The sequence below is a fragment of the Medicago truncatula genome, chromosome 7 (genome assembly GCF_003473485.1).
Source record: "Medicago truncatula cultivar Jemalong A17 chromosome 7, MtrunA17r5.0-ANR, whole genome shotgun sequence".
Classification (NCBI taxonomy): domain Eukaryota; kingdom Viridiplantae; phylum Streptophyta; class Magnoliopsida; order Fabales; family Fabaceae; genus Medicago; species Medicago truncatula.
Window position 1 is genome coordinate 54745314 of NC_053048.1, and position 14634 is coordinate 54759947.

The 14634-nt window shown below is 33.6% G+C and overlaps 3 protein-coding genes across 3 annotated transcripts; all 3 read right to left on the reverse strand.

The window, feature by feature from the left end:
• Window positions 1-711: 711 nt before the first annotated feature.
• On the reverse strand, window positions 712-5628 carry LOC25499700 (inositol phosphorylceramide glucuronosyltransferase 1). Its single transcript, XM_013595093.2, has 10 exons — window positions 5255-5628; window positions 5044-5164; window positions 4781-4966; window positions 4533-4696; window positions 3590-3697; window positions 3318-3455; window positions 3089-3223; window positions 2487-2769; window positions 2253-2376; window positions 712-1116 (listed from the first exon to the last, which is right to left on the reverse strand). The coding sequence occupies exons 1-10, from the start codon at window positions 5501-5503 to the stop codon at window positions 975-977; spliced, it is 1650 nt and encodes a 549-aa protein (XP_013450547.1). The 5' UTR covers window positions 5504-5628; the 3' UTR covers window positions 712-974.
• A 3370-nt stretch (window positions 5629-8998) lies between these two features.
• On the reverse strand, window positions 8999-11044 carry LOC25499701 (uncharacterized). The gene is made up of 5 exons (XM_013595094.3): window positions 10850-11044; window positions 10701-10770; window positions 10505-10614; window positions 9620-9734; window positions 8999-9514 (listed from the first exon to the last, which is right to left on the reverse strand). Exons 1-5 carry the CDS (start codon window positions 10908-10910, stop codon window positions 9430-9432), a joined length of 441 nt encoding a protein of 146 aa, XP_013450548.1. The 5' UTR covers window positions 10911-11044; the 3' UTR covers window positions 8999-9429.
• Window positions 11045-12421: 1377 nt separating this feature from the next.
• LOC25499702 (uncharacterized) lies at window positions 12422-13591 on the reverse strand. Its single transcript, XM_013595095.1, has one exon. It carries the CDS (start codon window positions 13589-13591, stop codon window positions 12422-12424), a length of 1170 nt encoding a protein of 389 aa, XP_013450549.1.
• Window positions 13592-14634: the final 1043 nt, after the last annotated feature.

Sequence of the window (14634 nt, forward strand, 5' to 3'; positions counted from 1 at the left end):
AAATTAAAGAAAAAATGACACTCTTAGGATTTTTAGATGTTAATTCAAGTTTTAAAATAGGTCGCATTTATAACAAAATGAGTGAAAGTGTGGCATGTATAAATTAAAGAAAAAATGACACTCTTATTATTACATGAATAAAAATATAGACTTCATATATTGGTCATTGTCAAATATTTGTCCCACAATTTTTTATGTATCGATTATAAAATTTCGTTAGAGTTTTTCTGAATTGTACATGATGGATAAACCTACAGAAAAGTAAGTCATTTTTTTATTATGTGTAAAATTTTCACATGTTAAGAAGAAGTGGGTTTGAGAAGCTACACTAAATAATACTCTAGTGAAAATGCAATAAATTGATAAAATAACTCATAATTTTGGTTAAGAGAACAAATAATTACTTCCTCCGGCCACTATTATAAGCAAAAAACTATTTTTGAAGTTCATTGAATGAGTGATATATCTTGTCATTAATATAAACCACATACATCATTTATTAAATGAATCTAAAAATTTATTTTTTTTACTTATAATAATGACCCATTATAACCGAAGGGAGTATGAAGGAGATCAAGGTAAGTTGTAGCCAACTAACACAGCCCATCGTCAACCAAGACTTAAGAAGTGTTGTCATTTAAAGTTGTAATTAAATGACAACTTGCTGTAGGGAACAAACTAATATGATTAAACGCTATAATAACGTGCAAATGACAGTAGAACTAACTGGTTGAATAAAAAGAGAATCTGAGAAGGTGCATAGGCACAATTCTGTCGGGTAAGGCCAACTAGATTTTGAAAGAATAAGAACAATAATATTACAACAAAACCTAAGCAAATACAATGATACATATACAAAAATTCCTTTATTTACATCTTCAACTAGAACAACAATACAAATATAGGCTGTAAGATGTAAAAATGAAACAAATATCGACCATAGTTTACATCACCGCTTCTTATTATTACAAAAATCAACATACGAAACACAGGCTCCTATTTGGAGCAGTATCCCACTCATCAAGTCCTTTTAGGAATGACCGGATAGCCAGATGTTCAGAAGCATACGTCATAAAAGATGCCAATATGATTCCCCCAAAAACCATCAAACCTAACCTGTTAAAATTACAAAAATAAACGTTATGTGTAACTTCCTAAGAAATACTCCCTCCGTCCCATAATATTTGACACAATTGACCTTATTACGCATGTCAATGCATAACTTTGAGCTTAAATATCGTGAATAATATATTATAAAAAATTATGACAATTTGATATTTTGAAAATACTCATTCAGACGAATCTAACGATATCTTATATGATATTATTTATCTTTGTATATTAGCAAAAAAATACGGTCAAAGTAAGTTAGGTCAAAATTGCACATTTTCAAATGGGTCATCTATTATGGGACAGAGGGATTATCTGATACTCCCTCTGTCCCTTAATAAATGACCCAGTTGACAATATACATTATTGACTTGACATACTTTGACCATATTTTTCTACTAATTCACAAAGATAAATAATATCATGTAAGATGTTGTTGGATTCGTCTCGATGGGTATTTTTAAAATATTAAATTTTTATAATTTTTTTTAGTAGAGAATTGAAGATATCAAAGATAAAACATATGCATTGGTATGTGTGTCAGAGTCAACTAGGTCACTTATTTAGGGACGGAGGGAGTACAAAGCTGTTTTCATACAAAATGCAATTGCAATCAGTCCACTCTGATGTGATTCTAGGAAAGATTATACTGAGAATTGAGAGAAAAAGGAAAGGATTTGCCACTCAAACTGATTTTTAGCCTTTCCAATGCAAGCTTAAAACCTTTCACATTACATCTCTTAATTCATATGAGTGGATTACATAACTACAACATGCAAGTCACAACTTACTAAAAAAGAGAACAAATATGACACTTAATTCATATAGCTGACCGAAAACAGTACATGTACTGTGTACACAAGAGGCCACCAAAATTAACGGTAATATGTCGAAATTATAAAAGTTGGTCCATGTTAAAATTTTATTATTTTTCTGCCTCTTTAAATGTTGAATCACAAAAGAAATTTGACAAGTAGTCATTACTCAGCGATAACAGACATGCCACTGGCAACAAAGAGCCACTTTTGGAACCATAAAGATGAAATTTTCACCCTCATAAAAGGTTTAAAGTATTTTCACTATAGACAGCTTATGCATGCTGTAACAAGAGCTCTTTCCTAATACATTGGAATGCGAATTACCTTAAAAACAAGGCAGTTATTCCAAAAAGACAAGGCAAAGATGGAGCACCAATGGCCAACAAGGCCATTCCTACTCCATAGTACCATGTAGCAGCATCACACGATGATATCTGTCTTTGATGACCTGTAAATACAGTATAAATTATTTTACTGAAGAAAAAAAATTATGAAAAAATGTATCTCAAATTCAAAATTGACAAAACCACAGAATAAGCTTTACTCTTGATAACATACGTTTTCCAGAATCATAATCCAAAGACTCAGGAAGTGACGAGGATGCTGCTCGTGATGCCACATGTTTTCCCCACCGATAAACCAAATGAAGATAACCTCCAAATAATACAATAAACATTGTGAATGTCCATTCATACATCAAAAGCAAACCAGTCCACGGCATCACTTGCCGGGGAACAATCAAGAGAGCTAGTCCAAGAGACACCACAGCAGCCGTTAAACAGAAACATACAGAAACACCGCCCAAATAGGTAGGAACCTTGCACTGAGAACCATTCGAGAGCTGCTTGACACCATCAAAACAAATCTTAATATGTTGAAAATTATAAATATAAGCATGCAAGTCCAACTAGAGGTTATCATCCTGTTATTTGAATCCATGACATGACCGCATTGACCAGGTCATTTGACGATAGCAGTAGACAGACACATATAACTTCCTGTACAGGAAAAGAACATGGGGCCCTGTACAAGTCATTTCGGGAGGCCTTATACAAGCCATTGTTTGTGTCTACCTCGTCAAAATCAAATGACTAGATCATATGAAGGCCTCAAATGAGATGATCCAAATCTAAAACCAAGAAGACCGAGAGAAAACCAACCTGATGGATTGAATTGATTCCTGATGTTGAGATAGTTGTATAAGGAAGTGGTCCACTTGATCTAATCTTATAATAAAGGTGCCTGACTTGATCACATGGGGAGCCTCTACAAAATGAACCAAAGTACTCTCGATTCTGCAAAAAATACAGTATTCCGAGACTTATTCGAAGCCCTATGTGCTTAATGCTTGAATTGGATGAGAACATAAACTCATTCATGATAACTTACCTTCATAAGTGAATTATAGCAGAAGAATAATAAAGCACAGAATGGTAGGAAAAAGAGAAATTTCACAAGAAAATAGTCATTAGGATTTTGGCCGCCTCTTGTTCCAGGAAGGGACTCCCCAAGCTGTTCCCTTACATCCTGAAGAACCCCACCAAGGTAAGTAGAAATATGTCAGCAAACTTTTGTCACAAGCTTTAACTGGGTAGACATGATTGCTTCGGCAATGTAGCCTCTTTTACAACATTAATAACAGATCAAAAGAGGATAATTACCTGCCAGACATCAACAGGTTTCAAAAGCCAAGATGTCCACCAGTCCCAAGGCTTAAGGGGTCCCAGTGTATAGTGAATCACACGGAGCTCTTTCTCATCTACCATCCACTGGATAGATCAGAATGAACAGTTAGAAGAAAGTTAGATAATCTGAATTGAAAAGGAATGCCGAGAGACATGTGCATATATTTTGTATGCAAGCTAGTGTGTGTAAACTATTCTACATAATACATTCATTATTCAAGATTTAATAATGAAATAAGAATGCATGAGGGGTTACTTGACAGCAATTCCGACTTGGTGCCCTAAAAATAAGACACTAAGATAAAATCTCCACAAGAATCTGTGCTATTCACAGTGCCACCGATAAATCCTTTGAGAATACTGATATAGATAACTTGAATCCCATACTTAATACTTTATTCCAACTATTACAGACAATACCAGTCAATAGGACATAGGACATAGGACACTACATATAAAAACAAATAAATTCATATGAATTGAACAATACCATTTTTAGCCATTAGGCAAATGTAACTGTGGGATTCTCTCAAACAAGTTAGGCATATATCAGATAAAGCAATCAACCTAGCATACATTCTATCTAAACTGAACTCAAATAAGCATATAAATCATAATGAAGTTTAAACAGAGTCATATATCAATTTTGCGAGGGGTAACCTTGGCACAACTGGAAAAGTTGTTGCCATGTGACTGGAAGGTCACGGGTTCAAGTCCTGGAAACAGCCTCTTGTGTAAAAAACAGGGTAAGGCTGCGTACAATACACCAATAATGGTGGGACCCCTTCCCGGACCCCGCATATGCGGGAGCTTTGGTGCACCGGGTTGCCCTTTATATATCAATTTTGCCTCAGTGACTCTAATTACTTAAGTTACGACACGAGGAAAGAACCATCCTCTCAGTACCTATACTCCGTACCTTGTTAGCGAGCATGTAAAGACCAACATCTGCATTATATAATGTTGATAGTCTCTCCATTTCCGGAACAGGTCTGGATTTCAACTCTTCTGGGGACAAGTTTGGATCAAAAACACGTGCATTGGGAAAGTCAGAGTAATAGGAATTGAGAAATCCCTGATCTCCTGCCAAAGGAGGAAACACAGTTGAAGACAAGGCACTTCACCCAAACTAACAATCTGAAATTGACACAGAAAAAATTGTTTTACCTCCGGTGTAAGATTTAGTAGTTTTTATTTTGTTGACCATGTCGTTAAAAAGAGTTTCAGATGGCTCGACCACCATAACTCCGGAATTCAACCTCTCAGAATGCTTCAAATTAGCACAGAATTTCCGACATTTGAAAAGATCATCAATATTTTTAACCACAATAGTGTCCGCATCGAGGTAAACAACTGCAAATTCATATCAAACCAATAATCATCCATTAATTTTAAATTTCAATTTCCATAACAAAACAAAAAAATGTTACCTTTTTTGTAGTTGGTCATGTTGAATATTTTCAACTTAGTGTAAACACCCCAAAATCTCTTGGGACGAACACGATTAGGATTGGCAAGTAAAGTAATCTGCTCAACTATCCAACCATCAGCCTACAACACAAAAACCATAAATAAATCAAACAGCTAAAAAAAAAAAACTTGAATTAAAAAAAAAAAAAGAGATTAAAAAAGAATACTAACACGAAGAAGGTTTTTGGCGAAATTGGAAACACCATCAGAGACCAAAACAACCATGTCTTTATTGGATCTGGTGTCGCGTATGGATTTACCGAGAACTCGAACGCCCAATAAGAATTCATCTCCGTATAAAAGAGTAACGTATGCTTCTTCATCGTTAGATCCTAAACAGGTTTGGAATTGAATAGAGAGTAGAGAAATAAGCAAGCATAATAACCAACGGTAACTACTACTTGTACTGTTTGGTTTCATTGTAGCAGCTTGATTCTGAATTGAAGAAGGTTAAAGTTGAATTTAAATGTTCTCTTTCGTGTTCACTCGTCTCTGCTGGTCCTCTCTGGCTGCGCTGCGTGCACCATCCTACAGGTTACTCTCACGTTGCTTTACATGACACACATATATTTTGCATTTTTTATTTTTTTTTTTCTTTCCTTTTTTAAGGTAAGAAATTATATTTTTAAATGAAAGGAATTTCACATCAAAATTTTACGATAGTTGTGATTCATTAATCATCTACGTAATCTGTGATATATTAATTAACCATTCAAATTGAATTTAAATATACATAATTTTGGTTAGGTGAACCGAGGTGATAGCAAACCTCAATGTCCGGCGAGCGATATCAAATGTACATGTGACATATCAAAAACGCTATCGTGCTTGTAGTAGGAGTTGAACCCACAATCTTACACGTGAGACACTTCCTTATCAACTAAGTCAACTTCAATGATAAATATACATTATATTTATTAAGTACAAATTGTGTTCAAATATATACACTAGCCAAATGATAATAACATTTTAAAACCGATGTTAATCAGAAATTTTGTAACTCGTTTGGGTTAATCATGTTGACTTAGGACCTTAGAGTGTGCTTCAATGAAGGTCTCGAGTTTGATTCTCACACGTGCCATACAAAAATATGTTATAGCTTTAAATGGAGCCCCCACAAGTTGATAGTGGAATTGGATCACTCAAATTAGTCATTTCTTGGACCGGATACCGAGTTTTAGAAAAATCAGAATAAGCAAAAAACGTCTTATTGGCATAGACTATTTTATTTTCTTTGCAAGTGGTTTTTAGTTGTTTATATTTTTTAATAATCTCTCCCAGCACTATTATAAACAAAAAACAATTTTCTTAGATTCATTGAATAACTGATGTATTTGATTTATAATATAGAGTATATATAGATCAAATGCATTAGTTATTCAATAAACTAAAAAATTGTTTTTTACTTATAATAATGACCCGAGATAATATTTGTGAAGCCCGAATACGAGATACGATAAGGATACGATACTGCACCGATACGCCGATGCGGAAAAAATTCAAAAATCAAGATACAATACGGTTGGGATACGTTGATAAAAAAAAATTATATAATTAAATGTACAATATAATTATAACTATTTTTTTTTTTAAGAAGCTAAAATGAAATTTATTAAAATCACAATGAATCCTAACCAGCACAAGGAATACTAGACTAGGTGTCGTATTATAACCATTTTTTTAATATATGGTGTCAACGGATTCGTTGACACCAAATCTTAAATGTTCATTTCTTTTAATCTAAAGATCAATAATCATTTATCAAAATCTTAATGTGGGCATTTAATATTCCATATCTCATTTCCTAAAAATCCTCCTGTTTCCTAAATGATCCTAAACATACACCTGATGCTTCTCCTGTCTTCATTCTTTCGTTATTATGCTATCTATGGTTTTCATTTATCTCTTTCACCACTAGGTACACTTGCTGAGATGTTTCATCAATCTAATTTGATGCTTTTAGAAATTAAAAGTCCTCTTTCAATTAGTGATGGAGTTGAATTGAAAAATATATTGAAATACATATGTTTAACCTAATATCATTTTACAAATCCATTTTTTTATCTCTGCCATCGTTCCTTAGAAATTCCGAAACAATTCACTTTTTGTTTTATTTTGAGGGGAAAACAATTTGTTCTTTCTCCCAAATATAATAATATATAAGATATAAGTTGCACTCCAATAACTAACGAAAGAAACAAAAAGCTTGTGAATGAATGGAAGTCGACAATCAAAATTTGAATCCTACAATTGTTTTCTCAAGAATCTCAACAAGATGGGAATTAAAGAAATAAAACGCATAACTTCATAGTCTTCGTTGAGTTTTCTCAGTTTTCTCGAGTGTCAGGTATATGCTTAAGTTCGTTTAGGAAATAAGAGGATTTTTAGGAAAGGAGATATGAAATACTGAATGTCCACATTAAGATTTTGATAAATGATTATTGACCTTTAGATTAAATTAAATGAACGTTTAAGATTTGGTGTCAACGAATCCGTTGACACCTGGTGTCAATGGATCCTATCTCATGCAAATATATCAACAAACACAAGAAATCAGTCATAGGCTCGTAACACATCAACATAAATATAAATAATATTTTGCTTAGTTTCTTCAAAAAAAAAACATAAATATAAATAATATTGACGATTAAGAGAGTGATGATTAGTCAATTACATACATAATATATACCAAAAAGAGCACCATCGGTGATATAAAGGAACACATCAGTACTCAAGAGTTAAGTTATTTTAGTTAACATTAATCGTCTCAATCTCCTCTCCTCCATTTCCATCAACAAGATACAAACCAGCTTCCAAATCTGGCTCATCCAAAGACAACTCTACTAACTATAAAAAAAACACACTTATCCGTGCGTATCAGAACAAATAGAAGTATCCTTCGCGTATCCGGGACGTATCGGATAATTATTTTTTAAAAAAATAAAATTTAATATTCGGATACTCTCCGGATACGTATCGGGAAGTAATCGGTGCAAGAGGGATACGATTCGTCATCCATTTTGTTGAAGTATCGGGGCTTCACGTGATAATATACACATAAGAATTTTTTTTATTTTTTTTTAAGAAACATAAGAAAATTTATGTGACTTTGATATTGTGGGCTCGCCCAGACAAATCTTAATGCTTAAATAAATAACGATGACAAAGATACTGACATGCTTTTTTTATCTAGTTTTTTTTTTTTTTTTTTTTGACAAATTTCTAGTTGTTCTTTGTTGCATTTAAAAATATTATGGGAAGATAATTTGCAGGCACATTGTGTCGGAAAAGGAACAATGTAACAGTGTGTAATTTCGATACGCGGATATCTGTCAATCTATTTACCACCATGGTATGATCAGTTCCAATGCAGAAGGCCACCCAACCCTTGCTTTAGGCCAAAAAGCAAACAAAAAACTTGTTTATTATCATTAGCCAGCCTAGCATATTGTAACTATATTGTTATTTTTTTCTTCTAGAGAATGAAGTATGAGTGTATGACCATTGCTTGGTTCATACTCATACTACTACAAATTATATAAAATAGATAATGATTACTTGGATATAGATTTGATTTTAGAGCTGATAGCTTTTAAAGAAAATTGTAACAATTAGAGAAATGATATACAACAAAACTAAAGTTAGAAAGAAAGATGTAAGTTACTTCAATTGCCTAAGGCTATGTTAAGTGGAAAAGCAACACCAAACACAGGAATAAATTATAGATGGTCAAGTGGAGCAGAAGGACTGATATTACACCTGGTGACTTCAAATTATTTTCACTTCATAAGTGGAAAAGCAACAAGTAAACAGATAAACGACCAAATGAAGCATGACTAATATATTTCTACCAACCCCACCCCTTCCAATTTGCCTTTCATCATGGAGCGGCTGATCTTTCACCAGAAGGCTGTGTTAGAAACAATTTAAACAGATTATTTGCATAAAATCTAACAAAAATTGGAAGATCTCACAAAATGTCTAATTCAAAATGTAGATCATACAAAATGATAGGATCCCAGTCATACTGCAACTAGAATGGTTTTTCAATAGCTTTGCTTCATCAGAATTTCACCAATGCGCTAGGCTGCAATGGTCTACATGTTACGTTTCTTTGACCAGTAGTAGGCAGAAAGGGGATTATTCACCCCTATCTAACTACCAACAACAACTACCATAAAGACAAACCTAAACAACCTACATAAAAGCATAAACTAATTCCTATTTCTAAACATCTTTCTATGATAGATTTGCAGAGTCCTTTATACTGGGTCATTAGTGTCTTGCCTAACAATGCACACCAGCTGGACGAGCTAAAAAGTAAAGCCATACGGAGGAGGATCATACTAAAGATTTTTTCGCCCTAACTGAGCCGTTAACTGATCAGCAGCGGCCATAGCACAGGATGCTGGACCAATGGAACCTTCATACCTGTGAAATTAAAGATAAGTATACAGTGAAAAGTGAGAGGAAACTAGAGAGTGAAGTGCATTTGCAGTTCATGATAAACATGCTGAATTAGAATTATATACTTACAGAGCCACCAAGATATATGCGGCTGTTTGCATAACAATTGCACCTTCCCCAGCAGGTTTTGATGTGTTTATGCACCTTGCACTAAACCAGTTCTCATGAATTGTTGTGACCAAGTCTGCCATCCAAAATTTACATCAGTAATGTAAGATTAGAGAAGTACGATGCACCACAGCAGGGGGAAGAGTTACAGAAATGCACAAAAAGTGTGGCGAGTCTATTGACATGCATATCAATATATCATGCATAGAACAACATGCATCTACCTATCTATCTGAAGTCCACAATATTATAGACTGTTAAGAGTCTCACATCGGATAGGTGATGGCCTTACAATGTGTTTATAAGTGGGGGCAATCCTCACCTCACAAGCCAGTTTTGTGGGGTTGTGTTAGGCCCAACCACCATTTCTAAGATAGACCTTGAAACTTGATGCTAATATATATTTAGAACACTTCAGTTTTAAAAAACAATAGTGACCATAAAATTCATAAGCAGAACTCTAAAAGTAGAATTCCAAAGAGAAGTTCGCTAAAAGTAGAATTCCAAAGAGAAGTTAATCAGAAAAATAAAATTTACATACACATACAGCTGGCATTTTTTTTAGTTCTTCATTATGAACTCAATTAGGCTACCAGAACGACCTAGAATTAAGTATTGGCCAACGAAATTGACCTCAACTAATCATATTCATAGTGATTTGTATTACAAGATGCATCGGCAGGCAGCACACTCCCCAAATGTTTTAATTGAAATTTCCAACAGTTAGGTAGGCATTTAATTCGCATAATACAAGCGTCGAGGTCGAATACAGTTTACTAAGCAGTACTGTAAGTGATTATTGAGTGAAAAAGTAGAAAATGCAGGTAAGTTGAAGTTGAAGCTTACACTGATGGGATCCAATATAGAAGCTCTCAGTCTGGAGTTGATTGTTTCTGATAAAGTCGACAAAATGTCGTAATTCAATGATATTGACTTTAATTCCTTCTTGTTCAGCACTGTCAGCATACATTATTCATTCATAAGTACAGTATTTGGAGAAATAAGAAAAAGAATAATGGTTGTTGTTGTTAAAGGTTCTTACAGGGTAGATAACAAGCGAGAAGGTGCAGTTGGATCAAAATTAACGAGCAAAGCAGCTTTTAAAGGAAGACCTAAATCAATGAATGAATCAAATAAATAAATGTGATCAATGAATCATCTACGAAAGGTTAAGCTAAATAACTAACTCACGAGGACCAATGTTGGTTGAAGCCCACTTATCCCATGTCTTATGCACAAAACCCCAATCCATCGCGCCTAATACAGATCCAATCGAAGAGAAGAAGAAATTAACGAAGGTTATTCACTTACTCTCCTTCGGAATCTGATTATTGATATGACTATGGTCTATGAGTACCTAATAGGTACAAGTCTTCAAATTTTGAGACCCCCCATTGGAGAAGGTTTATAGTTCCAAAAAGTTTTTCATCACCACTATTAATTTTTCTTTTAGCTTAAATATAATTTTTGTCCTGTAAAAATATTTTTTTCGGAATTTTATATGATTTTTAAATTTTTTTAGTTTAAAAAAAGAATTTTGAAAAAAAAAATTTAATTATGTGGCGCGCCACGTGGCAAAAACAATGCCAAATCAGATTGGAAGTGGGGTCAGGGACCTTTTTCAAATAAAAAAAAATTTACATGGATGTTTTTTAAAGTTTTTTTTTTTTTACAGGACGAAAATCAAAACTGGTCCAAATTATAGGGACGAAAATCATATTTAAGCCTTTCTTTTAAGTCAACTTACGTATAAACTTCATATTTTTTTAATGTAATTTTGCAAAAACATTTAGAATATTACAAGAATCTATCTAAAAAAAACATATATTAAATATGATTTTTTTATGCTTTTTCTGCTGAAAAAAATAATATTTATCGAATGTTTTGTATCAAAAATTCTTTGTTCAAAAATTTTGCAAAACTATTTTCTAACTGTTAATCAATATTTACAATAACTTTTTTCTTTATTCCCATGTAATTTACATGCGTGTGTGTATAAGCAAAGAATAAATTTGTAAATTTTATTTTAATGGGCTACCTTATTTTAACTTACTCCTTTCCTTAGGCAATACCTTAAAGAAAAACGTTTGGTGAATACTTCATATGGATGTATGCTTTTTTTTGTTCAAAAATATGTGTATACACTTTGAGAGAGAAAAATACAAGAGAGTAATATGAAAAATGTGATTAGTTGATGATGTTTTAAGAAAAGAGATATAGAGATAAAAAGGTGTTTAATAATAATAAGTGTTAGGGAATACATACAGAGTGTTTATGTATTACTGTATGAAGAACAACGTGTAAAAATAGAAAGAAGAAAAAAGTGAAATGAATTGAAAAGAATTACATTATGTACAGGTAAACCAAAAACAAGAGCAGTTTGGTGTAACTCATTCAATTGATTGAATACCAATGTACACTTTCTCAAGATAAAAAGATAAAAATGAAAAAAGAGGATGAGAGGAAATCTACTCTCAATACTACTCGATCCGAGAAGACATTCCTACCATAGCATGTATCCTTCCCTTCTTCCGCCTTATGCTTATATATGCATAATGATTCTTGAACATGACAAAAACGTTAGTTAAATTTTACATTTAGCATATCAGAACAAAGACAAGGCTCCAATGCAAATAAAGGAGGAACCCCATCAACAAAAAACAACATCATACTCACTCCAATTCAAAATATAAGAGGAGAAAGTTTCGTTAAAAGGTTGGTGAATTTCATCCAAATTTTACATTAAATACATTTTTTTATTTGTTAAATTCGTGATTCATCATAAGTGAGTTCAGATGCAGAGGTGAGATGAGCCTTGTCATTTCCACGTTTCTTTTTATTATTACCACCACCACCACAAGTTATCGAAAACTCACACCCAAACATCGTTCCAAAACACGAACATAACTTCCCTTTCTTACTCATAGGTCGTCCCGGCGTTTTCCCACTACGCTTGGGCGTTTTCTTTGCCACCACCATTCTCTTCTTAATCTCTTCATCCAATTCTTCAAATTCTTCGTCATAGGCCGGTGTCAACTCATTCCTCCACCTCTCAATCTTTGTATCCATCCCTTCCGTATAGTTACTCTCTGACCATCCACCAACCGCTGAGCTCTTCACCTTTCTCGACGGTGGAGGCATCAGATACAATCCCTTCGCTATTGCTGCTGCAACAACAGACGGTGATGGTCCTACATCAGAACATAATGACTCCTCATTCCCCCTTTTTCTTGGTAACGGCATGCTCGCTTCAGATTCCTCATAACCATTATAATTGTTTTTTCCAGCACCGTGATAGGTGTAATCATTAATAGTTGAATCATTTTTCTCGCTCTGACATCGTTGAAGAGTTAACATCATCTTCGAATCATCAGTGACGATCGAATTGTTGTCATTGTAGTTATTATTAACTTTCCTTTTGTTTGAATTTGAATCCATCATATCCCAATAACCAACAGCAGATGTGCTTAGCTCCGAATAAAGTGGCATGCTTCTCATCGTGCTATCGAGCAACGTAACACCGATGTTAAGAATCCCTTGTGGACGACCTGAGGGTCTTCGTATTTGAAGTCCAACAAATCGAAGTTTAGGTTTCCGATTACCTGAGAGTGTTACCGTTGGGAGAAGGTTGTTAACAAGAACAACCACGGTTCCAATGAGAATATCACGGAGCCAAGCAGAATTGTAGATTTCAATCATGATAACAGAACTTTCTGAATTGAGAAATTCATTATCGACGCGGAAAACAAATTTCTCATTCCATGTTGGATTGGTATGGCCAACTTGATCAATTTGTGTGGCTAATTTTCGTTCTGGATGTAACCATGCAACTGCATAGGCCTTGACGGATTTTGCAACACCGGATAAATCTTGTGCAGATATGATATTGATTTCTAAGAGTTGATATGGTGAAGAGGATGATAAATACGACATTGATTTGACGATGATGATGATTATGAAAATAATTAACGTTTTGACGTCCGTATTTGCGGATGTTTGTGGGGTATGGTGGTACGTTGACCACTAACCCTCCGCCGAAAATGAACGTCAAATTTCTCGATGAATCTCTTTGATTTATATTTTTCTATTATCAACCATTGTTGTAAATGATTTCAATTATTATCTATTATAGTATTGGATTGAAGTTGGAAAGTAACCATAATGAATGGCAATTGAAATTTCACGTTTTATTTTTGGGTCATTGTTATAGCGACCTATCCAGTCAAGATTTGTTAATGTTGTCGCGTGTCTTAAATTTTTTTAACAATATTGCGTCAAATAAAAAGTTTATAACAATAATAACAGAGTCTCTGCTCTTTCATGTGTTGGAAAAAACAAACTTAAAAAATATAGTTTTTTTGTTTTGTTGAGGAAACTTAAAAAATATACTCGTTTTTCCATTCTTTAAAAATAATAGTCTTTCTTATTGGCCAACTTCTATGACATGCAGAAATCCAACTGTATTAACCATAAACAAATGAACACACGGCTAGTTCTGTTTGGTGCATCTAATTATGTTTGAAATTTAGTGCTAAGATGTGTAAAATTGAATAAGATTTCTTTTGGCACAAAAAATTGAATTAAAATTTAATCTGAAATTAAAATAATATCTAAAAAAGGTGTTCAATTGCCAAATCAAATGGGATTTGATGCGTATTTAAAAAACAATGATATAAGATAGGCAAGGTCGGTATAAATATCCACACTCACACTTTTGTAATGGTAGTTTGAAATCAATGATAATAATTGTAGGAGGGGGCTTGTCGATTTTACGTAGATATTGTATGTCAAATAAACTCTTATGATGCGGAACGGGGCAGTGTGGAATGGAGTAAAACAAAGCGAAAGGAAATAGTGATTTCACTCTATTGCTTGGTTATTTTATCGTGGAGCAAAACCAATTTATTTGGAAAATGGGCGGAATAAAATGAATTATAACTTTTTATTCCAATTCTATCTTTTTTAAAATAACTTTT